The sequence below is a fragment of the Alexandromys fortis genome, unplaced genomic scaffold (genome assembly GCF_014885135.2).
Source record: "Alexandromys fortis isolate MF-2015 unplaced genomic scaffold, M_Fortis_MF-2015_v1.1 scaffold_0, whole genome shotgun sequence".
NCBI lineage: Eukaryota > Metazoa > Chordata > Mammalia > Rodentia > Cricetidae > Alexandromys > Alexandromys fortis.
In genome coordinates, this window is record NW_026067949.1 from 32,459,336 (window position 1) to 32,487,069 (window position 27,734).

At 47.5% G+C, this 27,734-nt stretch overlaps 1 protein-coding gene and 1 long non-coding RNA gene across 3 annotated transcripts; one reads left to right on the forward strand and one right to left on the reverse strand.

The window, feature by feature from the left end:
• Positions 1 to 361: 361 nt before the first annotated feature.
• On the reverse strand, positions 362 to 27,734 carry Hopx (HOP homeobox). Of its 2 annotated transcripts, none has more exons than XM_050150269.1 (3): positions 27,368 to 27,734; positions 7,705 to 7,861; positions 362 to 1,127 (listed from the first exon to the last, which is right to left on the reverse strand). In XM_050150269.1, exons 2-3 carry the CDS (start codon positions 7,846 to 7,848, stop codon positions 1,050 to 1,052), a joined length of 222 nt encoding a protein of 73 aa, XP_050006226.1. In that variant the 5' UTR covers positions 7,849 to 7,861; positions 27,368 to 27,734; the 3' UTR covers positions 362 to 1,049. The 2 variants fall into 2 exon arrangements, with proteins under 2 accessions (XP_050006226.1, XP_050006225.1); XM_050150268.1 differs by lacking the exon at positions 27,368 to 27,734 and adding an exon at positions 8,044 to 8,328.
• On the forward strand, positions 22,602 to 26,841 carry LOC126506585 (uncharacterized). Its single transcript, XR_007593261.1, has 3 exons — positions 22,602 to 22,868; positions 26,358 to 26,502; positions 26,591 to 26,841. It is a non-coding gene; the product is annotated as an uncharacterized lncRNA (long non-coding RNA).

The following is a 27,734-nucleotide window of genomic DNA, read 5'->3' on the forward strand; positions in this document are numbered from 1 at the left end:
CTTAAAAACCCAAGCAAGCAAACAAACATCCCCTACACATTTAATCCATTGTAACCAAGTTACTCTTCTGGGTGACAAGCACCCTGTGACCTGAGATGCTCTCTGAGACAAGGGCTGGAGCCCCGTGAAACAGTGTGGTTCATTTGAGGAACCTCGTGGGAAATACAGGTTCTGCATCTAGATGACTGTGGCCTGCGGTCTGCACGTCTTACTAGCTTGTAGCTAATACTGATGGGGTAGATCCTGGACCACACTTGGAGTAGCAAAGAATTGGAAAACAGAGCCCTTTCAGCGATTGTCTCCCCACAGGCTTCCTAGTCAGCTTTAAGATTGAATGAATGAATGAATAAATAAATCTCCATGAATTTTCAACAAAAACTCTTTTATTTAGAATATCATTTTTGAGACAAAAAGCAGTTCATTTTATTCAGCAAAATAAACTTAACAAATTCATTTAAATAAGGTAAACTCCAGACTCTGTAATTTTTTTTTCTTAGCTACTTGCTTTTCTGCCACTTGGGGTCTGAAGCTGCTAGCTTAGGGTTCTTTCCGAGGTAACACAGGAACTTTGACAACACACCCGTGTGCTCATCCGATTACCAGTGAACTCAGTGAAACAGAGGGGAAAGGCACAGGGAGGGGGGGGGTGAATTTGGGAGAAGTCTTCCCTGCCTGTTCTGATAGCTTTTCCGTAGAAGCCTGGTGGCTCGGAAACGAATGGTACACGTGAATCGCTACTGACGGAACGCAGACAGAAAACCATTCCACAGCGTCTTTCATTGAAATCCAAAGGGAAATGCAAGCCTCGCCCCTTCCCCAGCCAAGCCATCGCTTTACACAGAACTGCATTTAGCTTCCTGTTATTTTCTTTTTTAGTTATATACATTTAAAAAAAAAAAAAACCACACACATTGTATTAAATAGCAGGCCAGCCAACGATGGGACATTCAACCCTGCACTGAAACATCGAAAGAGCCTGGGTAAGGCCAGGTGAGGAGCCGCAGGCGGAGTTCAGGAGAGCCAGGGAGGCTGCAGGTGCCGCTGGCTCCCTAATCTGTGACAGACCTGCACTCGGAGGGCAAGCCTTCTGACCGCCGCCACTGGGCCAGGCGCTGCTTAAACCATTTCTGAAAGAAAGAAACGTGAAGAATTACCTGTTATGTACTGAAAAACTGAAATGTCTACTTCATGGCTAAGGGTAGTCTGTGTGGCCCAATTGAGAAGGAGAGAAGCAAGGCCCGTGGGGGTGGTTCTCTCAGCACGACCCCAACCGTGCCTGCCCCGGGAAATCTGTGCATGCCACATAGTCTCCATCTCTCTCTCTCTCTCTCTCTCTCTCTCTCTCTCTCTCTCTCTCTCTCTCTCTCTCTCTCTCTGGTTCTCCTTATTTTCTGTTTTGCTAACCTCGTAGGACTTGCATTACCTTAATTGCCTGCATACACACTCTTCTAGAAGGATCCACGAACACCAAGCCTGTTTTCATCTTATCATCATTGCATCTTACCCCTCCCCCCCCCCCACAAAGTCTCGAGATGTAACCAATTAATCAACGTTTGATGAGAGAATAGAAGCTGAAACAACTCCTTGATGCCCCCAGAGTTTTCTAGTCTCTGGGTTCGATATCTCATGATGGCTGCCGATGTCAACCTGGGCTTTGCTCCTTAGTAGTATCTGATAAGATTTTGTTCAATAAACGACTCATAACTCATAAGCACTAGGCAAGCTTGGACCACTCTTCTTAGGAATCCATGGAGTGGACCTCTGAGCGGTGAGAGAAGGTGGGTTTATCCAGGACTCATAGCTATCCAGCTCAGTGTCACTCAAATATTGTCAGTCGTAATTCTGGGGAGGCTTCTGGGATGGTACTAAGGGTGGCCCACAAGGTTCCTGTAAGCTGTAAGGCAGGGCGGCACACTTTTCACGAACTGGCAGCCTTTACAACATCACTTCAGACTGAGGGCCATGGAGACAACGAAATTAAAACTGCTGGGGGGCAAGGTCTGAACCAGGGGTTCGGAAGGAAACTGGGATTTGAAGAAACCAGCTTTGAAAGGCACTATTGAGAAAACAGAAGCAGCAGGCTTCTCTCCTTGGAAGGACACAGCACGCAGTTTTCTCCTGACCCTGCACCTCCCGTGTCATGGAGGACACGGGTAATGGTCAGATTACACGGCGCAGATCTAATCCATCAAGATGCTGGCATAGGTGAGCATTGCAGGTGGAGCCAATGATCAACTCTACTGGCACTGACTGCCTGCAAGAAGTTCCTAGGAACAGAGCCAGTCGGTCAGCTCATCTGCGAACAGAGAGGTAAGCTTTGGTGGTCTCCATTACCTAGTCTAGGGGTAAGGAGGCAGACAGGCCACCAAAGGAAGGAGAGAGGGTAGAGCGGTAATTCAGCTGCTCTGGGGTGGGCTGACCCCAGTAAGAAACATTTATTCAGCGTTCATGTTCAGCCTCACAAGTAGGCTGGGCCCTGTTGGAGAAAAGCTGGTCTCTCCTGAGATCTAAAGAGCCCAAGATCAGAAGAAAGGATGTGAACCACAGGACGGCAGAGCCGCTGACAAGCTGGGGGCAGGCTGTCACTCAGGCAAGGGCCGAAGGCTTCAGGATGGAGAAGGGCTCCCAGCACACTGCTTTACAGCCTACACATGTGCACGTGCGTGCGTGCGTGTGTGCATGCGTGGATGGGTCAGGGCTCACTCTCTCCAGCTGCGGTTCACCTGCTGAGCCTCTGCCTCCTCCCTCTACCAGGACCAATTGTCTCTCCACCCTTATCCCGGGGGGTGGCAGCAGAGAACATCAATAGAAAGCAAAGGGTGAAGGGGGGGGGGAACCACCAGAAGGAAGCCTTCTCTAGGGCACTCGTTCCCCATATGTCTCATTTCACTCTGGGGTACTACTCTTTCTTTTCTCTCTCTCTGTATTATTTATTTTATTTTTTCCCTTTCTTTTCCTGTTATTGCTTTTGAAACAGGCCCAAGTTGCACAGCCTGTCCTTGAATCCATTATGTATCTGGAGAGCTTGAACATCTGATCCTCCTGCTTCTACCTCCCAAACACTTGGTGTTCCCCGTGCCTGGTTTAGTCAGTGCTGAAGAAGGAACCTATGGCCTGAGCACGCTAGGCAAGCATCCTACCAAATGAACCCCATCCCCGTGGGCATACCTAATCTTAAGGAGAAGAGAGGGCTTATGTGACAGGGCTTGACCCCAACTCTGATTGTGACTAGTGGGCACATTCTCTTGTTGTAGTCTGTGTGTGTGCTCGGTCAAGCCTGGGTCTGCTCTGAGAGCAGAATGAGTTACCTCATTAATGAGGTAACTGTGGGGGTTCCAGGAACCAGAGCTGCATAAAAGGCAGCATTTTCAAGACTAATTAAAACCTAGAAGAGAGAAAAAACCCACACTTTCTATCAGGACTCATTTAAGACAAAGTGGTTAAGCTGGCCTCATTCAAAAAAGCCCCACCCCACCCCCGCATCTTCACATGCAGAGTAGTGATGGGTCATTACCCAAAATAGCTTCCACCTGAACCACATTTGTGAATTTGCAAGGATCAATCTAAATGCTTAACAAATTAAGCTCTGGTACTGAAAGATGGGAAGAGGTGTGAGAAAAGCTCAGCTGCTGCTTTCTGAAGGGAGAGAGAGAGAGAGAGAGAGAGAGAGAGAGAGAGAGAGAGAGATTAGGTAGGTAGGTAAGTAGATAGATGATAGGTAGAAGGATAGATGATAGATAGATAGATAGATAGATAGATAGATAGATAGATAGATAGATAGATAAGAAGGAGGGAGGAAGAGGGAGAGAAAGAGAGAGACAGAGAGAGAAAAAGATTAGGTAGGTAGGTAGGTAGGTAGGTAAGTAGATGGATAGATAGATGGATGGCTGGATAGATAGATTAAATAGGTAGGTAGGTAAGTAGATAGATGATTGATAGATAGATAGATAGATAGATAGATAGATAGATAGATAGATAGATAGAAAGAATGGGTAGATACGTAGGTAAGAAGGAGGGAAGGAGAGGGAGAGAAAGAGAGAGAGATTGCCCATGCAGGTTATACATCATAATCCAGCAAACTAGTTGCTGGTAACAAAACACACAGTCTCTTGCTGGCTCCTTTTCTGTCTAGCTCTGGATCTTGTATCTCCTGACTCCCATAAATCCTAATTTTCCACCTGGCTTTGTCTCTTTCCCTCTTCTTTGTTTCAGCCATCCCCCGGGAAAGACATCCATCCCTTGTTTGCCATGAATGGGTGCTCTCATTACCCCGGCTCACTGATGGAAATTTATTTACTCTGGGTGAACAGATGATAATTGGATACCGGGGTTGGGAGGGGTCAGGGCAAAACAACATTGTTCTTGTCCTTTTCTCTAACAACTAGCATTTCGTTCTTTTCAGAGCGAGACCTTTAGAGGTCTTAGCCCACTGCTTGCAACAACTGAAAACACTGGATCCTGGGAACAAGCCCAGAACACCAAAAAGATAAAAACACTGGGAACTTCCTCAAGAAGCAATGCCAGCTACACTGTACTTGTGTGTGTGTGCGCGCGCGCGCAAGTGTGTGTGAAGATGACTGTACCATTCCGGCCTCTCGGGGTGAAAATGAAGCAGTGTTCCCAGGCCCCTTTACACTGACTTCCATACAGTAAAAGCCACAGGGAGTAGGATTCTGTAGGATTTCATTTAACTTAAATGCAGCAGATATACAGAGGAATGAGAAACATTCCATGGATCCCAACAAAAGCAATTAAAGAAGGCCTCTCACCACAAGGCCCTTGCTGCACACTGGCTTCCTAGAACTCGGTTTGATAGTGGGATTGTTACAAGGTCTGCAGCTGCACCGGTGACTCACGAACACCAGGACTGGCTTTTCACACCACGTTCTGAGAAGTGCCTCCCTCACACCTTATTAGGATGTTGGTATAGCACCCATTTCATGCAGGGTTGGGGAGGGGAGAAAAAGAGGTCTACAAAGGTCCCCAGCCAGAGTGCTTCCGCATTCTGGTCTTTCTCGCCTTCGCTAAAATGTCCCACAGTGTGAATCAGTAACGCCCTCTCAAGAGTGGATCGTGTGTATTTCTCTGTTACTAACAACACTTGGTTTAGGGAAAGAATGTGATGCTGGATATCATGATACCTGTCTGTAATCCCAGCAGTCAGCAGCTGAGGCAGGAGGATTGTGAGTTCATGGCCAGGTTGGACTACAGAGGAAGACCCTGTCTGTCTCACTCCCTATAAAGGGGGAAGGGGCCTGATTCTATCTCTGGAGATGGCTGGTGTCAGGATGGGATCTGGCATCTGTGATGAATATCGTTTTGGCTGGGAGAGGACCATACTAGTGAAGAAGAGAGGCAGGGGCTGTGCCGACAGCAGGCATCAGATAGGGGAGAACCAGCAAGCGCTGGCCTCCACAGAGGTCTCTGAAGCATCCCTAAAGACCTCCTACAGACAAAGGCAATTGTCTTAGCTTGCAGTCTCAGCACTGGACTTTGTGTCTGCAGAAGACACTTTTCTTTTCGTAGAGGACATCTTTAAAATGTAAATGTTAGGGAAGAATAGACAACCAGTAGGCTGAAGCTGGTGAAAGGATGGAGAGATGGGACCCAGTCCAACCAGAAATGACAGGGCAAGCAGAAGCCTCCTTCAGAAGCCTCCTGCTGAGACTCTGAGCTCCCGGTTCCAGGTACTTCCCTGCAGGTCTAGACAGGAAGATGAGGGCAAGCAGGCCTCTGCAGGAAGAAGGTGTTGGCCCGTGGCAGGAAGAGGAAGCCAGGCCCTCCCATGAGGCTCACTCATCCACACCCCACTCTTGTTGGGCTGGCTGCACCATTTGTGCATTTGAGGATGGCAGGTGAGGTGAGACAGTAGAACTACCATGGGCTGAGATCCCTGTCACGCGAATTTCTGCATTTGTTGGTCTCAAGCACTAAAAGGCAGATGCCCTTTCTTTCAGCTCCTGCTGGATTTCATTGCAATTCTTTAATAGCAGAGAGATCTGGAGGAAAGGTTAGCAATAGCCTGGAATGCCCATTGCTTAATGCACAGGTAAGCTGACCTTTCTGTCCTTCCTTCCCATGTCACCACGTACAGCTGTTTCCAGCCCTCCTCTGTGGAGGTCGTAGAGGACAGAGGCCCAGGGTCTAAGCATGGAACCAGACTGTTGCAGTTTTAGCAACGTCAGCTTCCCGTGCCCCGGTTCCTTTCCTGAGCTCACAGGTGACAAGATAAGTGGGGTTACACTCAGCAAGTATCTGAAACAAAACACGCCAGGTATTTATTGCTCCAAAGGTCAGCATGGGGCAGGTGGCCCAGCTCAGAGGTACAGGCCATGCTTAGCATGTTCAAGGCCTTAGCATCCATCTCCAGCAGCACACATGCGCACATGATGGTAAATACAGACAAACATGACTATTCTGCTTTGCAGGTTGAAGAGACTCCAGGGTTAGGTCCCTAATTGGTACTGTGTGCATGATATCTAATAGCCTAGTTCTTAAAACCCAAGACATCTTTGTGATCACTAAATACAGCATGGATTTTAAACCGCTAATACTTCAACAGCTTGTCTTTCCAGGGGCCCCAAGACACAGGAGCTTTTAGACTTGGATTACAATAAACCATCATCTTCTACTGGGTTCTGATTCTGATTCTATTTGATCTGGGACTGGAAGGATTACATATGGGTAAATTTTCCTTGTTGCCCCGGGCTTATTAAAGATCATCTAGGGCTTGAGGCTCCGGATTTTGGTCCCAGGATACCAGAGAGCCCTCATTACAAGGTTTTAAGCTTCAACTGAGCAGGGTGAAGGGAGGACAAAGCCCCTCCTTCTTCCGCCTACTAAACTGGAAGGGAAAACGAACATCCCAGTTTCAGCGTAGCATTGAGAGGCGTGAAGTGCTTTGAGGAAGGCAGGATCGGTTTATCTGCAGAGCAAATCATCTTCCCGTGACCAAAGAGAAAAGAGAAGTCAGAGTTTAGACGAAACTAGGCAGGGAAAGTCGGCTAACTGCTCCAACACTACGCCAGGCGGCGCTGCATTCTCTACCTTAAGCAATTTTCAGGATTAGTCGGATTACAAGGAAACCTTTAACAAACAGACACGTTATCGTCACTCTAGGGGGTTGTGCAGCATAACGTCAGCGGGCTACCTTCTTGGAAAACTCCGGGGAAAGCCTCTAAGCCTCGGAACCAGGGGATTAATAGAACGACAACAAAACCCAGACCGAACCACGGCAACGTGCCAGTTAGGTTGTGTAGCCGAGAGGCATGCAGCGGGAAGAGCGATTTACAAATCCTGGCAGGTGCCTGCCACCCCCGCCTTAGGTTCCTCCTTTTGACAAACCCAAGGGCTGAATTTATAGCTGATCGCCAAAGTCCCTTCCAACTGTGACACCCCTGATGAAAACAAACCTTCCTGAAGATCTCCAGCACAGAGCCGGGAGTTACTGAGCTGGGAAACTGAAAGCGCACACAGCAAGTGAAATGCTCCAACCGTGAGAGAAGAGAGTATGGTTCCGGTTCTGGGAGGCAATGGAAAGTCAGAAGGAAAGTAAGTGGTGGTGGGTTGGGTTTTGGGGTGGAGATGCACTGGGCGCCCAGGGAACTGCGGAGTGATACATGGAGTGGGATCCACGCAGTGGAGGCCGGCGAGAGGCGCGGAGACCCGACAGTCCCCGGGGACGCGCTAGGCTTGGGGACTTACCTGCGTCTCCTCCTCCGTGAGGCCCGCCTCGGCGGCGATGAGGCACAGCGTGGTGGGGTCGGGATGCTTGTTGACCTTGTTGAAGTTGTATTCCAGGATCTCCACCTGGTCCTCCGTGGGGCCGGTCGTGGTCTCTGCTGACATGGTTCTGGCGCGGCTGCGGGGGAAGAAGAAGCGCCGGGTGAGCGAGGCCGGCCTGTCCCCTCCCGGGGTCCCACCGAGCCCCCCTCCGCCCCATCCCCGGCGAGCTGCGGACTGCGGGGCTCGCGGGCGCCCTCCCCGGGGACCCGGAGGACGGACTACAGAGCAAGTTCCCAGCCTCTCGGCACGGTCCCCAACCTAGCAAAGGATGGAGAGGAGGATGAAGACGACTTCGGGCTGCCTCTCGGAGGGGACAGCAAAGGAAGCGCCTCAAGAGCTGAGCTGCCTCTGGAGATCCGGAGCTGATCCGGAGCTGCCCTGGGGACCTAGGACACACGCGGGGCAGGGCTCCCGGCCCCTGGGCACGCCTCCCAGGCCGCGCACCCCGCCTCCACAGCTAGCTAGCACGTGGGGGCCTTGCCAGGGAGCGCTGGGCACCGCACACTTTGGAGGAAGAGACGCCCACAGTACAAGTTGGGAAAATGGAGACCGTACATTTTTAAAAACGAATAACACCAATAGACATTTACTTTTTTTCCTGATTACAAAAATAACTCATACTGTAAAAAAAAATCTGAAGTACATTAAAATTATAGCGGGAAAGTTAAATTGCTCACATAGTCACAAATTACAGCTATAAAATTTTAGATGACGCTTTAAAGATCTTTCCAGTTTACAGATGTGGAAATGAAACTACAAAGATAATGACTTACTTTGGGGTGTTGGAATGAATGGAGAAGGCTGAGCCACCTGCGTGCCTTGCCAGGGACTGCTGCAACCACCTTTGCCCACTTTGCTGGCAACTTTTTAACCTAAGCTGTGAACCCGTCTTGCTATTGCCAGCCCCCCCCTCCCAAGAGCCCACCCCACTGTGCTGCCCTGTGTTGAGGGTGGTGACTTTAAAAACTTACACAATTATGCAGGATCAAAATAAACTGTTATTTAAAACCTCGGACTTCCTCAAAGAAAAACAGGTTCACCTCAGACCTCAAGGTCTCTTACGCGTCTTCACTTTTAAGACAAATATTGCTGGCAGATTGGGGTGTGACCTTCTTGCTGTGTCCCCTCCCCATCTATGTAGCTTCAGACTCCAGGCTAAGAAAACTGACCGAGGTACCCCCCCTCCCCTGCCCCCGTCCTGTGCCACGGGGTTGAAGACTGGGAGGTAGAGAACGTTGAACTTCAAGATATTCTCCGCTGTCAATTTCATACAGGCTTGACAAAGCAGCAGCGTGGGACGCAAATCACCCTCAAAGTCCTCAGCAGAGTCGTGAGTGGGTTAGGATGTGGTTTGTGCCTGCGGTGAGCTACCTGGATAATGTGCCCAGCGCTTAGACCTTTTCACATGTGACCTATACTCCCTACTTCCTGAATAATTGCCTTTACCCCTCCTCTAGTTCCCTTGAGGAGGTTTCAGACAGGACGAGAAGCCTTTCAACTAAGTGGGACTGGGGTTCAAACCACTTGCCAGATCACCATCAAATCATCATCAAATCCAGCAACTGGATGTTCCTCAAGTCAAAATGTGTACCAAGCCTCTGTACCGAGGTAATCGGGGTCTGTCAGGTCAGCAATGCCTCCCCCATTAGCACGGAGCCTCCCTGCACCTATGACACACTCTCTCTCTCTCTCTCTCTCTCTCTCTCTCTCTCTCTCTCTCTCTCTCTCTCTCTCTCTCTAGAAAGTTATCTCCTCACAGCCAGGGACATCGAGGCAGGGAACCCAGAGCTCTGCCCATTTCCGACCATAACCACACACTGAGCATTGGCTCAAGGCCGGTGTTTTGCGAGCCTCTTTTCAGTAAGCCAGGCTGTCTTCAGTTTAGTGGGAGGAAGGTAGGAGGGTAACAGTGTGAGTGCAAGGAGGGCTTGTTGCCACGTTCAGCGGGTGTGTTTCTAGTTAGACACTAATCCCAGCCAAAGCCGTCCAGTGAAGTAACCCACCACTGTTCAAGCTGCCAACCAAAAGAACACAGCAAGGGCAACGCTGCCTCTGGGCTTACTTCTTGCCCTGGAATGATTTCCGGTCCTGCTGGCTCTTCCCCCAGAACCCCTGTTGCTGCCTTGTGGAATCCTTGGGCCTCCAGAAATATCACACTGCGAACCCCATTCAGAATTACCCACACGCTTTCCTGTCTTTTTTGAAACTGCTGCTATCTAACCGTAGGCTGCTAACATGCCTCCGTGGGATCACGTGGTGACAGGGGTGATTGACTTCGAAGGATTGCTAGGGTTAGTCGGCAGAACCATTGCTGACTGCTAAGGATACAGGTGGGACGGTCCTCGGACTGCACCTGTACCTCTCCAAGGTACACTAAACAAGTGTACTTGGTTTCTAGCCATGGGGATGAAAGAGATCTACCGTCAGATGGATTTGTTACTGCTCGGCAGAGCGCAGGCACTATTATTTCATTACTCTCTTGTTGGTAAATGTTTGCTTTTGCTTCTCTCTCTCTCTCTCTCTCTCTCTCTCTCTCTCTCTCTCTCTCTCTCTAAGGAAACTCTTGAGAAGTTTCTCTGAAGATAGTCTAAACAACGTCAGATACGGACAACTAAGAATGGTTTCGACGCTGCTGATCATTTAATCTCAACACCAATTTCACGGTTGCGGTTGTCCACCTCTTATGAAACACTTTGAAGAGCAATTTGTCCTGTCATTGTATTTTTCTTCTGTGGGTGGCGAAGTCATTGCACAAGCCTCTTTCCCGAGAGGTTAAATGAAAACAGCTGGCTTTTTTCTTAAATCAGTTCCAAAGCCTGGGCCGGCGGTTGTGTGGGTCCACGAGCCCATGGTCCTTTGTTTTGCACATCCACCTACACTAAGTGGCTCACACAGAGTGCTGCAAACTGAGTAGCGTTGGCCACCTTTTATCTCCTCCCTCCCCCAGAATTATGACCTCTCGGTTAAGCCACTCACACCGAATCAGTAGAGAAAGAGATTCCCCGGGAGTCGGCCACAGTGGAAAAGCGGGTGAATTCTTTCCCCCACCCCTTAAGACAGGGTCCCAAGCTTTCTATATAGCTTTTTATGATTTTTGAACTTCTGAGCCTCCTGACTCCACCTCCTGAGTGTGTGTGTGTGTGTGTGTGTGTGTGTGTGTGTGTGTGTGTGGTGTACGTCCTGGTTATGCATGTGGATGAGCCTGCTACCTACCAACTGTGTGAGGTGGATCATTCATTCGGGATATTTCCCAGTTTTCCTTGCCTGTATTTTTGTTGTGTTCACGAGAACTTCCTAAAAGTAATTGGTTCTGGAAACATTTTATCTTTTCGAGTGAAAAAACAATGGTACCTGGCTCCTCCTCCAGGAGAAGTGAAGGTATCTGCTTTAGAAGGTTGGGTCTCCTCCTATTTGTTGGTTACTTGACCATTTGCTCCACAGAAGGTCAAAGGAGGCTCATCCAAACTTTCAGTATCTCTTAGAAACTGACGAAAAGGAAGACTCTGTGTAGGGGTTCTGATGAAGATGGCCCCCATAGGCTCAGAGATACAGATGTTTGGCTCCAATGAAGGATTAGGATTAGGCCTTTCCCCAGGAGGTGGACCACCGGGTGTGGGCCAACACCAGGCCCAGCCTGTGCTCCCTGCCTGCCGGCCTTCCACCTGCCACCTGGATGAAAGCTCCCAGCTACTGTTCCAGTGCCATGCCTGCTGCCGCATTCCTGGCCTTGATGCTCAGGAATTAACCCTCTGAAACTGGAAGCAAGCCCTCGACTAAATGCTATCTTATATATATGTTGCCTTGGCGATGGTGTCTCTACATAGCATAGAACAGTGACTGAGATATTTGAGTTAAATCTCAGTGGGTAGAACCTAGCATGTGCAAGGTCCTAGGTCGTCCTATCTCTAGCCCTAACGGATCTGCCCCTACATTCTGGCACCCATGATAGACACGCCTGAAGAGGTATTCTTTTACATAGACACCTCCTTATTACTGTCCTTGAGCTAAGAGCTGTGGCCGTCAAGCCAAGCCCTGCTGAGTCTTAGGATCATCAGTGGCTGTGTCTAGGCCCACTCCTCGCCTCCTGAATGAGAACCACATTTTAGGAACCTAGAGTGGGAGAGAGAGAGAAGGACAGCATTTCAACTACTCTCGTATCTTGCAATTTAACCACTGGAATTAACTGTATGCGTTTAGAAAGTTCCACGGCTTACCTACCTCTTCTTGGCTGCGCGTCCCCTTAACATTCGAGGAGATGGGTAAGCTGAGATAGTTTTAGGGAAACAAGTTTGAAAGATAAGTTTTAAGTTTTTAAAGAGAATTTTATTTCTTTGGCAGTGCTAGGGGCTGAACATTCTCGTCCATGCCATCTGCAGCCCTGCTAGGGGAGTTCTTTCAGTGATTACGAGGTCTGGACCTGTTGGCTTACAGTGTTTCTCTTTACAGGGTAACATCAACATTTCTTGGCAAAGCTCTCCAGTAAAACTCTCATTTGAATGGCAGCCGCATCCCAATTCCCTGCCTCAGCACCAACTGCGTTGTCAACCTTAATCTCTCCCGGAGCTGTGTGCTCCTGCCCTCTGTGACGGCCATTCAAAACCCTTCAAGCTATTTTCATCCCCTGCTTGTGTGACCTCTTAGGGTGAAAGGCCCCATCTGATTACTGTTTGCTGTGTAAAAGTATTTCCTGTTCCAGCCCATAACGGGATTTGAAGTATTTTCTTTTTTTAGAGCTTGGATTTGGTCTCCAAGTTAGCTTAGTTGCTTCCCCTGGTCACTGGAACAATGCTGAAAAATGGGTAGAAAGCTAATCACTAGGAACTCCCGTCTGTGGCGTGCTGAAAGCCTGATTATTTTGCTTCTCCAGAGCTCTTGGACCCCAAAACTTGATTTTGCCCTTAAAATGGGTTAGTCAGTTAACCACCCTCCCCCACACACACGCCAAGGAACTACCAGTCTCCAGGTGGACACTAAGTGATGAATGGGAAAGAGGAAGGGCGATGGACAGACTACAAAGTGGGGAGAGATTATAACTGTGGATGTGTGGTGTATCTGTACAGCGATCACCATGTGCTGAGCTGTGGACACTGTGTGGTGTGTCTGTTTGGTGTACCTGTATGGTGATCACCGTGTGCTGAGCTGTGGACACTGTGTGGTGTATTTGATGACCGTGTGCTGAGCTGTGGACACTGTATGGTGTATTTGATGACCGTGTGCTGAGCTGTGGACACTGTGTGGTGTGTCTGTATGGTGATCACCATGTGCTGAGCTGCGGACACTTTGTGGTGTATCTGTATGACCGTATGCTGAGCTCTGGCTTTTCTTTGGCATTTTAATTTCTCTCAAAACGCTCTTTTTGAAACCACAATGGAATCGGCCATGTTCTGCAATCAAAAAAAACGTTAACTAACTTGTCTACAGGGTCAGGGGAGGGCTGAAAATTCTGTCTTTTATTTTAGCTGCAGGAAGGAGAAAGGGCAGCTTCTGACTTCATGAGCATCAAGGTTGGTTCATGCCTCTAAATATGTTCTCCTTGTGCTGCCTGGTTCTCACAAGCCCCAGGCTTTCGCTGCATCACCCACTTGAGTCTTTGACTTAATCACCCATCTTCGCCTTGGGGGAGGAATTAGGGTGGTGAGGACTGAAGGTCCTTGCCAAAGTGGCCTAGGCCATTGCTGACCTGCTGTGGTCGCTCTAGCTTCGCTCCCTTGGCTTCCGGGATGACATCCATGCGGACTTCTATGCCTCTCCTTCAAAACTCCGTGTGTTTTACTTGACATTAGTCAACAGAAGCGATGGAATATACTCCTCTAAAGCCTTGTCCTGACACCGTGTGACAGGTGAAGAAGTTGAGGTATGTTCTGTAAGTATATTCACGTATGTGTGTTTGGCCAGTTTGACAGCGACAACACAGGCAGAGCCACCAATTCACACTGACAGGCATGCATGCAAGCATACTATTCTGGAACATGCTTCGTGTGGCTCAAGACTAAAGGATTGAAATGCCCACTTCACCCGAATCCATGCTATACCAACTGGTTGCCAGTAACCAGACCAAGAGTAGGAGCCCGCTCCTACAAAGTCAGTGAGGGTTCCTGGAGTGGGGATCCTCAAAGCCAAAGGAAAGTCAGATGAAGGAAGCTGAGGTAGAAGACAGGATAGAATCCAGAGGTCTGTCCGGCAGCCGACGGTCAAACCAAGCAGTTTATTTCGGGACTTACGTATATACAAAAGCAAAATAAAGTTTGGCAAGACGTTCAGTCAGTATCTAACCACAAGACCATTCCTGTCCTTGACTGAGCAGCCTCCTCTTCATCATGTGCTTGCTGCTAAGAAGCAGCTTTACTTTCTATCTTGATGTTCCTGGGGTTTGTCATCAGTATACAGTCTACTCGATAGAGTGTTCTTTTCTCATGGGCTAAATCAGAAGTCTCTCACAGCCCTCAAGGTTACTGGACAAAGTAGAGCAGGCAAGCTTGAACTCAAATGACTTATAAGTCAGAATGGACTCCAGATGGAAACTAAGTCACACATGGGCCCCCACAACCAAGAGCCTCATTCCTGCAAGCTTTGCCTGGCAGAGGTGACATCATGCTGGGGTTCTGATATTTTCACCCCGCCACAGAACTGGGCATCTGTCAAGGAGTAATCCAGGTCTTAAAAATAGGAAGCGTTGCCTTCTCTTTTTAGTTCTGCACGTTCTGAGCTTTCATAAAGATCCTGAACTGCTTTTGATCCAGTCCGTTGTTTCCCAATATTTCTCCCTACGTTGCTCTCCTCTCTTCTTGCCTTAGTAATCCTGCTGCTCTAGGAAATGGAGCAGAATTAAGGACAAAATGGCAAGATGCCTCTTTTGGAAAAGTGCTTGCTGCCAAGTTTGAGGGCCTGAGTTCAAATCCCCAGAACCCATGTAAAAAGCCAGATGTGGTAGCAAACATTTATGATCCTATAGCAACGGCAAGATGGGAGGAGGAGACGCGCAGATCCCTGTTAAGATTGCTGGCCAGCTCTTCTAATTTACTTGGTGAAGTTCCAGGACTGTGAGAAACACCGTCTCAAAGATGGGAAGTACCTGAAGAATGAAACCCAAGATTGTCCTCTGACCTCCCCATGTGTGTATGTACACTGCGCACACAGGCACACACACACACACACACGTATGCACACACATACTTGTGCTCACACATGAAAATGTGCATACACAGATGTGCAAATGTACACACACACATTTCAAAATGAAATTTGATTAATATAGGAAAATAAAAACCATCAAATACCCTGCAATCTCAAATGCTAAGCATTAGAGAGCTCACTTTGCTCACTCCTGTGAGGAGGAGATACACTAGAGGGTAGATACCTTACCCTCCATGCTGTGTTCAAACGCACTTACTCACAACAATTCAGTGTTTCTTGTGTGATGCGCTGCTGCTCTTCAATGCGTGAGAACTAGGGATCTCCTGGCTAGACACCTGGAAAGACCGTTTCTGTCTGACTTTTTCTGGGTTACAATCCCTCCCTTTTAATCTCCATGGAATGGGAAAGCCCAGCGGTGGACACTGGAACCTTTCTTTAAAAGTCAAATGCTGAGGATGTAGCCTCGTTGCGAGAGGATGTTGCTGGAAGATCTGGACACTGACGGGCGGGGTGGGCCTCTCATCTGCAGTGAGCCTTCTGCACAGAGCACATCGCTTTGTGCTTCCTTGTTGGTCCTGCCACATTAAAAAAATGAATTTCTGCTCATTCCTCCCCACCATTTCCTTGCTTTCTCTTTCTTCCCTTTTATCCATGAGACTATATTCATAGGATGGAAGAGGAGGCCAGGGAGGTGGAAAAGGCTATCAACACAAGACTGAAGACTTTTCAGTCCTAGCCCCAGAACCCACTTTTTACACCAAAGGCTGATGGGGTGACGTGTATCTTAATTCCAACAATTCTACAGCAAGGTTGGAAGTGGAGGCAGACGCTTCAGATCTCAAGGTTTTGGGGGGCAGAATGGAGCCTCAAACGCAGAAAGCCCGACTTCTCCATCCACAATCTTAACTATCACACCATATTTCCGCTGTGCTGAGTAGCCGAGTGAACGGATAAACCCTTGCTATGTGTAAAAGAGAAAACAGGACTAAGTGATGTCACAGGGTCACAAGAGAGGCGATGCCCAGGGTGCCTGTGGCATGACCCAGCCCACTGGAGGAGTCAGGAAGAGCAGTTCACACCACCAACTAGGCCGGCTTCTCCGCTTCACATGTTCCTCTTTCCCTGGTGCAGATACAGCCGAGAGAGGACATTGGTGGCGAATGTGCCGTACAAATGAGAAGGAGTTGCAGCATTCAGCAGAATGGAGTGGACCGCTTACCTTTGGGGAGAGCAACAAGGGCTCAGTATCTGTTGCTACCAGTCCATCCCTAGGTCGTACATTTGTATTGAATCGATCCAGGAAGTTCCTGAAGCGTGTTGCAATGGTTTAGATTTTTCTATAGCCTCTTTGGAAAACAGGAAGATGTTATAAGAAAACAAAACCACCAGAGGGGCGGGTGTCTGGGAACGACTTCCAGCCGTGAGTCGACCATTAGTTGACCCTTAACATCCAATTCTTCTCACAGGCACCGGGTTCTTTTCACTGAAAGCCTGCCGCCTGCCTAGCTGTTCCGGTCTTGCATATGAAGCACTGGGAACAGTGAAAGACCAGAATAAAGCTTTAGGCTCCCCTGAGCAAGCTGAGAAAGGAGTGATGAATTTGGCCCAATCTCTTTGGAGATAAATGGGCAAGAGAGAGAGGAACCTCTGTGTGAGTAAGCAGTCTGCCTTTTATAATGAGGTTCACGAGCTCAAAGGAGTCTTCCCCAGAAAGATTATGAACTTAGATAGACTCCCAGGCTAGCTCACAGCTAAAACGCTGTGTGATTGTAACTATCAGAGGAAATTATCCTGCTGAAATAGCCCAGTGACGCCATTTGCTTATTTGGAAAGCAAACGTTTTTCTAAAAGACTATTTTAATTAAAAACTGGCTTGGGAAATGAGGTTTTGGTGTAGATGTTCATAGAACTTGCAAGAAACTCTTGAAGATTTGGGGGCTTATAGCACAATTCTGATTGTGCCCGTACCCAGACAAGGTCCTAAAACACGGTCAGGTGTTTTGTGTCCTTAAAGCTGTCATGTGACATGAATGGATCGGCAGGGATGGGGAGGAAGAGAGTGTACACGGGTTGTCTGAGACTGCTAACAGCAGGCGACGGGTGGGCCAGGAGTCTGCATTTTCCTTTCCTCCTCATCCAAAAGACGGGCACAGGTTGCAGTTTTGTGCCACACTCTCTTAGCATGCCACCAAATGGCACTATCACACAAGGGCAGTTTAGTCACCGGTAAGGGTCTGCAGCAGTTAGAATAAAGCAGAAGCTAGGGGCTTTAGGGCATGTAGCATCCATTACAGACAGAATGCTTGTGCATCTGGGTTGGGTACATTGTAGAAGATGCACTTTAAACCCTCCTTACTGAGTGAGAAGATTAACTAGTGCGGAGTGCTGGGTAGGACACTGGCAGGGGGCCAGAGAAGGATTCCACTTTAAACTCTCCACCCAGTCCTCATAGGACCTTGGCTATGTTTTTGTTTGTTTGTTTATTTATTTATTTATTTATTTATTTATTATACAATATTCTTTCTGCGTTATGCCTGCAGGCCAGAAGAGGACACCAGACCTCATTACAGATGGTTCCCATCATGTGGTTGCTGGGAATTGAACTCAGGACCTTTGGAAGAGCAAGCAGTGCTCTTAACCTCTGAGCCATCTCTCCAGCCCCTTGGCTATGTCCTTTAATTTATCTGAAATTTGATTCTCTTCTCTTCAAGTAAAGTATGTCCAAAAACTCAGCCGGAGCAGACAGGCAAGGAGCAGTGACCAGTGGTGGCGACGCTCACGAAACAATTCAGAAGAGTGTAAGATGACACACACTTCCACAAGATTATAATGAAGTCTTCATCCACAAAAGGAAGGTTTGGACCAGAGGATCTGGAGGTGATCTCTGTTCTAGAGTACTGGTGTTCTGAGTAGTACAGATATTAAATGACCTTGCCTTCCTTCGTAACAGTTTACTGGGGCCTCTAGTGGGAGAAAGAGGCCTAGTCTGAAGACTACAGAGGCCTTGATTTGATGAATATTTTGTACCAAATTCCTCCTCCAAAGGACTGCTGAGTGGCCATGAAACATGCTATAACCATGTGCTTTTTCATATTCAGCCTGTTAAATTACATATAATACAATTTATCATCTAAGCTAGAACACTCATGGAATAAGGGCACCTCTACAACAGGCCACAGTGGACGCATCCCAAGCAAACCGGAGCATCTGGTCCCCTTACTGTCTGTCAGATGTGACATTTAGGTATGGGACAGGAGCTCCTACGGACTTCCCACGTCTGCTGCTGTTTGGATTAGCAGGCCACAGTAATTAGGATGAAGGTCATTGAAGACAGAGTAACACTGGAGCTCTGAGGCTAAAGCTAAGATGATGTTCTGGGCCCTCCTATCTCCCGAACGTTGGTTTCTTTCGCAGTGTCTAACGTTGTCTGGGAGGAAGAGAAAGGCTCCGGGTGTCTGCCCGCCATGGGGCTGAGTGTGGTACGCTAAAAAGCTTAGCAACTACAAATATCCACTGCTTCTCAAAGAGGGTTAGCTCTGCCACCAGACACAAATAAAGGCTCATATCCTTCATCCTTGAGAATTCTAGGGGTATCCATGTGTTTAGGGAACTTCAGGCCAGAGGAAAAAGAAGGACGGCATCTGGGAAATACACAGAATGATCAAATTCACCTTTAAAAAAAATTTTGATGGCCGGGCAATGGTGGCGCACACCTTTAATCCCAGCACTTGGGAGGCAGAGGCAGGCGGATCTCTGTGAGTTCGAGACCAGCCTGGTCTACAGAGCTAGTTCCAGGACAGGCTCCAAAGCCACAGAGAAACCCTGTCTTGAAAAACCAAAAAAAAAAAAAAAAAAAAGATTATATTAAAAAATTTTTTTTGATGTTTACTGCACCAATTAGAGATTTTCACGGGACAAAATTCTCATATTTCCTAAAGAGAATCACTAAAGCTGAAAATATTTGTATGACCAAGTATGGACACAAATAAGCAACAGATCAACTTTCTATAGTTTGTAATGAATAAAAAATTGTCCCAAATATGCCAAAATAGCAGCTAATGAATTTTTTTTTATATGTTTTGGAGTGTGTTACTCAATGTGGTTGCTCATTTAATTCTTGAATTAAATTTGTATGGAAAAGTATTAGTTAGCTCCATTAGATCAATAGCTTGCAAGTAGGGTGATGTGTTTGTCACGTGAAAGTATACGGATGATCAAGATGTAAAAGTGGATGACAGAGATCAGTTTGGTAATCTAAAACGCGTATACAGTACAGGTAGGTTATACGTGGTGGGTAGACAGCATAAGGGAAGACTGTGGAACCTGGGTATGACAATAACACTAGTGTCTAGGACTGCCCAGGATAGCAACAACTGGAGAACTGCCATAAACGGGCTTCCCATGCATGCTCAAGCGTTGCCAGGGCATAGATGATGGTGATGATGGTGATGATGATACATGGGCTATAGAGAATGAAGTCAATAAACTAGTCTTGTATTCTGCAGCTAGTTGGACACTTTCAAATATTAAAAATTAAAGTTTCCTCCGTGAGTTTGAGGCCAACCTGGTCAACAAGAGCTAGTGCCAGGACAGGTTCCAAAGCTACACAGAGAAACACTATCTTAAAAGACAAAAAAAAAAAAAAAAAAGTTTCTTTCTAAAAAACTTCTCAGTCTTGTTGCTTGATCTTGCAAATGGTTATGCATTTGTAATTCTGGAGATGTGGCACCGGGATTTATTGATTTATTTTGTGAATCTGTGCTGGGTTCTAGAGTATTTTTACTCAAATCCAAATGACAGGGTAAGAAACAGTAGTTAGGGACCTGTAAGATTGCGCATGGATGACCATCAGGAGGTAAGGGCCCTATCTCTACTTCCTTAGGTCACTGCACTCTGCCTAAAGCGAGCAAGGATGCTTCTCCAGATGGTCTGTGCATCTTGAAAAGTCCAGGGAAGACTCATTGACAAAATGAAGTTATCACTTTGTTCCAATACGCTTTAATCAAGTATTACTTTTTATGATCCAACTACCATCTTTATTTTATGACCGCGATTAGGAGATGATGAAACGGCACACCACGGGCACCTGTACAATGCCAAAATATGCCAAAGTCCAACTCCCCCAGCTGCCTGTTGCCAGGAAACTCAGTTACACTTTTTTCCACAATTGAGCCGTTGCTCAATTGTGCTCAGCTAGTGGGACAAACAACAGATGTAAAGATTTTGCCTAGTCATTAACACCACACACACACACAAACCCTAAGGAGACAGATATACTAGAAAGTTCTGCTGAACCCAGAGTAGTTCAGACAGGCTGCAGAAAGAGAGTGGGCGGAGCTCCAAGAAGTCTGAACTCCGGAAATGTGGCTCAATCTCCGTGTGACGTTGGACAGCTCACACTTGCTGTGAACCTCCATGTCTGAACCTTCCACTGCTGCTACCCTACTCCAGCTACCCCACGTCATTTGTGTAGGAGTCAATGAGATGTCTATGAGCTGCAAACTATAAACACTATATGCATTCAGGGTACGGACCCAGCTTTCCCAATGGCTCAAGGTGCAATGTTGGGCAACCAAATGGCATCAGATTTTAAATCATTAAATGGCAAAGTGATTTAATTTTTTTTTTTACTCAAAACTGAAGAATGACATGATTTCTTAGAATACGTCATTTGCTTTGTCCAGAAAAACCACTGCACCTCTATGTGTGCACCTGGTTCCCAAAGAAACCCCAAGAAATAGTTGAATCCCCTGAAACTGGAGTTAACGGACATTTGTGAGCTTCCATGTGCATGTTGAGAATTGAACCTGGGTCCTTTGGGAGAGCAGCCAGCGCTCTTAACCGCTGAGCCATCTCTCCAGACCCTAGTTAACAAATGCTTTGATAGGAGACAAACAAACGGGCAGACACATGACAACCGACAGACCGGCGGTCAGTATTTTCCAGAACTTGCTTGAGCATCTTTCCGTACCTCTGCATGCAGGGAGTACTTGGGGGCGTGCAACGTCCACTGGGCTGTGGCCCACACCCATCCCTGACCTTGAATTGTTTTCCTTGAAGGTCAAAGTGAGTAACTGGCCACTGGTGCAAATGCCTTCCAACAGCATAATTAAGTGAATTTTAGTCTTCTCCTAATCAAGTTAAATAACATCAGGTCCTCTTGCAGCCTCATCGAGATCTGCCCCCGAGGCTGTTTAGTTGTCTAGAGGCTCTCAGAAGAGCTTCAACAGTCTGAACTCTGAATTGGATTGGGTGAGCAAATGAAAGGGAGCCTCTTGCCCCCTTCAATCCTGCTTCACAGTTCCCGGGGTTCCCGGGTGACCCCCAAGAACGAAGAGTGAGAGGGACACTTAACGCGGTGACAGGTGCTTCCGCATCACTTACTTATATAGCGTTTCACTCCCAGCCACCAGCAGACTAGGGAGGTGGGCAGAGAGAGCCGCTTGTATAAATTTCCTTAGGGAGAAGCCACACAGGCAGGAAGTGGCAATACGTGGACAAAGACTGCACTGTGTGAGCGGATCGGCCACGACCTGAAGGACTCCAGGAAATTTCCATCTAGATCCCTCTAGATCCAGAACGACTGTCACTGGTTTCCTGATTAACAGTCTCAAAGGTCAGAACCAACTCGGAGTCTACCTTGGGGTTTTCTTGTTTGTTTTCACCATATGAGGATAGACTGGTTCACTTGTAAACAGACGGGCAGGGTTTTCATTTTATAGAAACCACCAGAGTAAAGAAACATGGAGATGGGTAAAACGGACGTCCTGTTTTGGATAGAACGTCCGTTGCGACCTGCGTGGCAACGTGGCAACGAACGAGTGATCACCTGAAACAAAGCAGCTCGACCTTGTGAGGATTAGCCCCTTGAGCCCCCTACATTTATTCTGAACTTCTTTTTGTTTGACTGATATGAACAGTGATCTCCTTGCAGTGTAAGCACCCGGCTTCCTTCAGGGAACCCGAGAGAAGGGGTACAGTGCCTCTGCGGTGTTGGGAGACCTGGGTCCCTGCGCCTGCTTAGCGGAATGCTACAATCCCAGGGAAATTAGTTTGCTCTCTTGAACTTCCATGGGTTGTAATCAGAGATGATCAGATAATTTATGACTCCAGCCAGGGAAGACAGGGAAGGCGCAGTTATTTAGACTCCCCTTGTGGGCCTTCGAGATGGCTCAGCCAGCAAAGGCACTTGCTGCCAAGTCTGACCATCTGAGTTCCATCTTCAGAACTCCTTGTGGCAGGAGGGAACCAGATCCAAGGTGTCTTCTGACCTAGGCACACAGACACACACATACACACACACACACACACACATGAACGCATGCACACTGGCACATGCACATGCCCCCCATACACACACACACATACAACACACATACACATTGTGACAATGCACCCCCCACATACACACACACAACATACATGCTAAAAACTCAGTTAAGACTTCTAATCTTTGGGCCTCACTCCTGTCTTAAAATAGCATTGCAGCTAAGAAAGTACTCTCTGCTCTGAGGGCTGGGCTGTCTTCCGCCAGGACTAGTCTGTGCTCGTGCCTGTGAGGGACTATTCAACAGCTCACCAAGGATAGATGCAGGGACTTTCCTGGCAGCTGAAAGGGATGGGCAAACCTGCACCTGCCTGGTTGTATGTCACCCACTCCAAATTTCACATACTGATGTGGGAGTGTCATATATCAATCTGTTGATTTCATTGGTTAAGTTATAATAAACCAGCTGCTTGGCCTCATGGCTTGGAACATAGATGGGAGGAGTAAACAGAATAGAATTCTGGGCGGAAGAGGAAGTGAGGTCAGACTCTGCTCTGCTCCCGGAGAGACCCGACAGCTCTGCTGGAGCAGAGATGCCATGCTCAGCTCTCCCGGGTAGACGCGATAGCTCTGCTCTCTGAGGCACACGCGATGAAGATGGATGTAGGCTAGAATCTTCCTGGTAAGCGCACCTTGGGGTGCTTACACACATTATTAGAAATGGGCTAGTCCAGGTGCGAGAATTAGCCTGTAAGGGCTAGAGTTCATGGGCCAAGCAGTTCTTTAAATGAATACAGTTTGTGTGTTGTTATTTCGGGCGTGAGCTAGCCAAGCGGCTGGGGTGTTGGGGACGCAGCCCCGCCGCTCCTATTTCAACAACATACGCCCGGGGATCAACAGCATTAGACTGGCAAACCTCCAATGGGGCCGACTGAAATACAGAGGCTGTGAGCTGGGAGGATGCTCCATCTGCACCAGGACACACTTCCTCTGTCTGTGCAGTGGAGGTCATCTGTATTCCCATCAAACCTGTGCCCACCAGCATGCCCTGGGTCAGCAGGCAGGAAGGTGTTTCTTCCATGCTGGTCTTTAACTGGGTGGCCTGGCACTCTGTGCACCCCTCCAGGCTACAGGCCACATCCCTGTTACCCACGGCCCCATTCCCTCAGCATTTTGGAAGTCTGAGGAATTCATCGGTGTTCAAAACTTAATCCAGGTTACACACCATAGCCATTAAAGACAAAAATCCAAGGGACCTTTGAATGAGCCATTCTGCACAGGAACAACGGTGAAGGAGAGGTGCGAAAGGAAAGTCATCGAAGGAGGAAATCCTGTCACCTCTGCACATATGATTGACCAGCTTATGAACCCACTGTTTGTCTAAAAACATTTCTCATGAACTCGAAAGGACAGGAAGTAGTTTTGGCTTCAGAATAGCAGTGGTCCCCAGTGTTGGCCTACTGCCCTGATGCTTACAGCCTAGTACCTTCTGTGAGGCTAGTTTCTGGGGTTCAGGGTAGAGTTCCGCTTCACCTCTGTCCTCCTTGAACAGGCTGCTGCTTCCACTACTGTCCTCTCTCTCTCTCTTCCTCCTGCCCTTTCTTTCTTACACACACTAAAGCAAATGTATTTAACAAAGAACTGTCTAATTCAGAAAAGACAATTTAGCAAGACCCAGTCTTCGATGGTGTCTATAGGATGAGACTGAAAAACCTATAATCTTGACACTCTTTCTCACAGTGATTTGGAATTAATTCTGATGAATAGAGATTACACATTCTTTTTTTTGCCTAAAAGTGGTTTTCTTAATTGCTTACTTTAAAATTCAAATGATAATTATATTTATATAACATTTCAAAGCTGGTGTGATAGCACAAGCCTATAATTTCAGGACTCAGGAGCTGGGGGGTAGGAGGTTCAAAGCAGACAGCTACATATGAAATATGAGGCCATCTGGGTTACATGAGACCATGCCTCAAACAACCAAAACAACAAAAGCAGCAAAAAAAAAAAAAAGAGAGAGAGAGAGAGAAAGAAAAGAAGGAAGGAAGAAAAGAAGAGAGAAAGGAAGAGAGAGAGGGGGAGGGAGGAAGAAAAGGAAGGAAGGAAGGAAGGAAGGAAGGAAGGAAGGAAGGAAGGAAGAAAAAGAAAGGAAGAAGACAGAAGGAAGAGAGAGGGAAAGGGAGAAAGGAAAGAAGGAAGGAAGGAAGAAAAAAGAAAGAAAAGAAAGAAAAAACATTTGAAAGAACTCCCAGATAGGTTATCTTGTTAGAACCTATTTAATAACCCAGGGTTCATTAAGTAATTACTGTCTATTAACATCATAACTTTAATTGGTTTGCCAAAGGTGGGTAAACAAATCCCTGAGAGAGGGAGACCTTGGAAATAGCACAATTGGACGCTATCTTAAACACAGGCAGCTAGCCAGGGCAGGTTCCGTGGGGCCCTGTGGCCCCGTCCCCACTCCCACACTAGCACCTGCGTCCACACAGGTGTGAGGAGGAGGTGAAGGATGGTAGGAATGACCGAAATCAGGAAGACAGATGTCACCCGCTCATACCTTTGCCTGGGGCTGCCCTGACTTTATACTGATAAACAGACCCATCCTAATGTTTCCTGGGAGAACCTCTAGAGGATGGTACAGGAGGATCACTGTCAGTTTGAAGCCAACCTGGGTTTCAAAAAACCAGAAGAAAAGGGAATTGAAAAAAAAAATCCATCACTCCCCCAGATCTTATCTGCCCCCATATCCCAAGCCTCTTCTTGGTCCCATTCTCCAAGGCCACCACTGATCTGCATTATCCCACCTCAAATGAGTTCACATACAGCGTATGCTGTCTCAGCCAGGTGGTGCACACCACCCAACACTCTAATCCCAACACTCGGCAGGCGGGTCTCTGTGAGTTTGAGGCCAAACTGGTCTACAGAGTGAGTTCCAGAACAGTCTCCAAAGCTACAGAGAAACCCTGTCTAGAAAAGCCAGAACAAAACAAAACAAAACACATGCTGTCTCTCACCTTTCTGTTAGCACTGCCTTTAGCATCTCTGCTCTTGCTCCCAGCCCCAAATGCTCTCCTCATAGCTTGTCTAGGACAAGAATTTTGCAAACATGTAACTCAGCTTCAGATTGGTGGCTATGGAGAGCCCGCTGTGCTGAAGGTTTAAGCCCATCATCCCTGCCCCACACATCCGCTAGCTTCTTGATCCGCAGTTTTAAGCTCCTTAAAAAAAAAAAAAAAAAAAAAAAAAGGCTCAACTGTGGAGGAGCAGTGGATGGGTGGGGTGGGGGAGGGAACTGCAAAGAGGGGAGGAGGGGAACTGATTGGGATGGTAAGAAAAATAAATATAAATAAATGAATAAATGAAAAAAGAAAGAATTCTATGCAAATAAAAAACAAAAATCAAGGCACAACCTTGATTTAGCATTCATGGACTTCCCAGGGGTCTAGAAAATGTGTTTCAAGATGTGGATGAGACTCCTCATTGGCTGTCCAATGCAGAGAAGTCAGGCTTTTACTGCATACACACCCTCAACAAAATGGACTCAAAATGGACTCAGCTTTGGGCTAGGTGGTGGTGGCGCATGCCTTTGATCCCAGCACTCGGGAGGCAGAGGCAGGTGGATCTCTATGAGTTCAGGGCCAGTCTAGTCCACAGAGCAAGTTCCAAGACAGGCTCCAAAGCTACACAGAGAAACCCTGTCTCAACGCCCCCCCCAAAGGACTCAGTTTGCATTTATACATGCCTGTGCATATACACACGTGTGCACAAACACCTACATGACAGTTAATAATCAAAGACAAAGGGAGGACATGGGAAGGGTTCAGGGAGCACAGCTAAGAGGGATTGGGGGAAGGAAAGGGAGCGGAAATGTGATAGGATTCTATTTCAAGTAAAAACATATTTTTAAAAAAGACCTTTAAAAACAATGTGTTGGAGTTGAACATAAGCCCAGCACGCAAGTAGACCTCTATGAGTTCTAGGCTAGCCTGATCTGCATGGAGAGTTCCCGGTCAACCAAAGCTACATAGTGTGAAACAGAGTCTCAAAAAAAAAAAAAAAAAAAAGTTGGGGTGGGGCTCCTTGGTGATAAAGACCTGGGAGTGGGCTGGAATTCTATCACATTCTAATGCTTCATCACCAAATCTTGGTTTTTGTTTATTTGAGGCAGGGTCATGCTCTGAAACTCTGCTAGTCTCAAACTCGGCGCAATCCTCCTGCCTCAGCCTACCAAGAGCTGAGATTACAGGCATGAGCTATCACATATGCCTGCATCTCTGAGCCATTCACCTAAGCAGCTGAACTACGGATTTAAGGTCAGTTCTCCTCCTTTGCCCCACTTGCATTTTCTCAGCATTAGTCATGTGCGAGCCGTTTTTCCCCTGCTCTCTCCCACCTCTCCAGCCTGTGTCTTCTGCAGGACCTGCCCTGGATACAGAAGCCCTGTCCTGAGACCAGCTGCAGGACATGGTTGGCATCGCTCTTCAAGGCCTTCTCATCTAAAATACACGATTACTGTTCCTTTTATGCAATGACTCTTCCTCCGCCTAACAGTTGACCTTGAGTACCTAGACACCCCCTTTGAGCTCAACATCCACAAGCCTCTACTTTCTGCAAAACCCAAAGTGCAGCGTTTCTTTTCATTATTAACCGACAGATATGGAGAACAAGAAATAGTAATATATATATAATATATATATATAGCACTGCAAGTTCAAAACCCAGCCAGAGAGTCACTCCGCCTACACCAAACACAAGATATTATGTTTGATTTTCAGATAATAAGCTGGGCAGTAGAGCCGCAGTAATTAGTATTTTAATGATGGAATGATAAATAACAGTTGCACAGGTGATGAAAAAGGAAACAAGAAACTGTAAACAACAACAAACACCGCTCTGCTTCCCCGCTCCAAATTCACCACAATCTGGCGCACAATTTTTGCAAAAGACCTAGTTTATCACCCCAGCAACACTCTGACTCCACCCTGGGGTCGAGGATGGGAGGGGAGAGAACACTAGGGGGTAAGCATTATATTTTCATTTCCCCTTTCATCTCAACCATTTTCCAGCAGAAAAGAAACAAACAAATAAAAACCCAGCTGTTTTAAGTCTAGCGTTTTGGGCTCATCTCTAGACAAATTCATTTCCCGCATTCAAGGCCAACCTCAGAACGCTACTTACGTGGACGCCTGGGCGAGCTCTGGGCTGGAAGCAGCGGGTGCTGGTGCCTGCTGGCTTAAATAGCCTGCTGGCTGACGCGGCTGCTGAGCGCACGTTTATTTACGCCTGGGAGTGCACGCTCAAGCAAGGACCTGAAAAACCTGCAGCGTGGGCAGGCGGGAACCACTGAAAGTCTGCCCGCCTTGCGTCTCTCCCGGTTATTCAGGTTTGATACTCAGGCGGTGACTTCTGAGAGTCTCGTGAAACTTTTCATTCAGCTCTGTCCCCTTGGCCACCAAGATCACTTGGAGGGTGCCGCTGAGAGAAGTGACCCAGCAGCAGGTCCCTGACTCTTTCCCCGGGGTTCCTTATTTGGACCCGGCTTGGG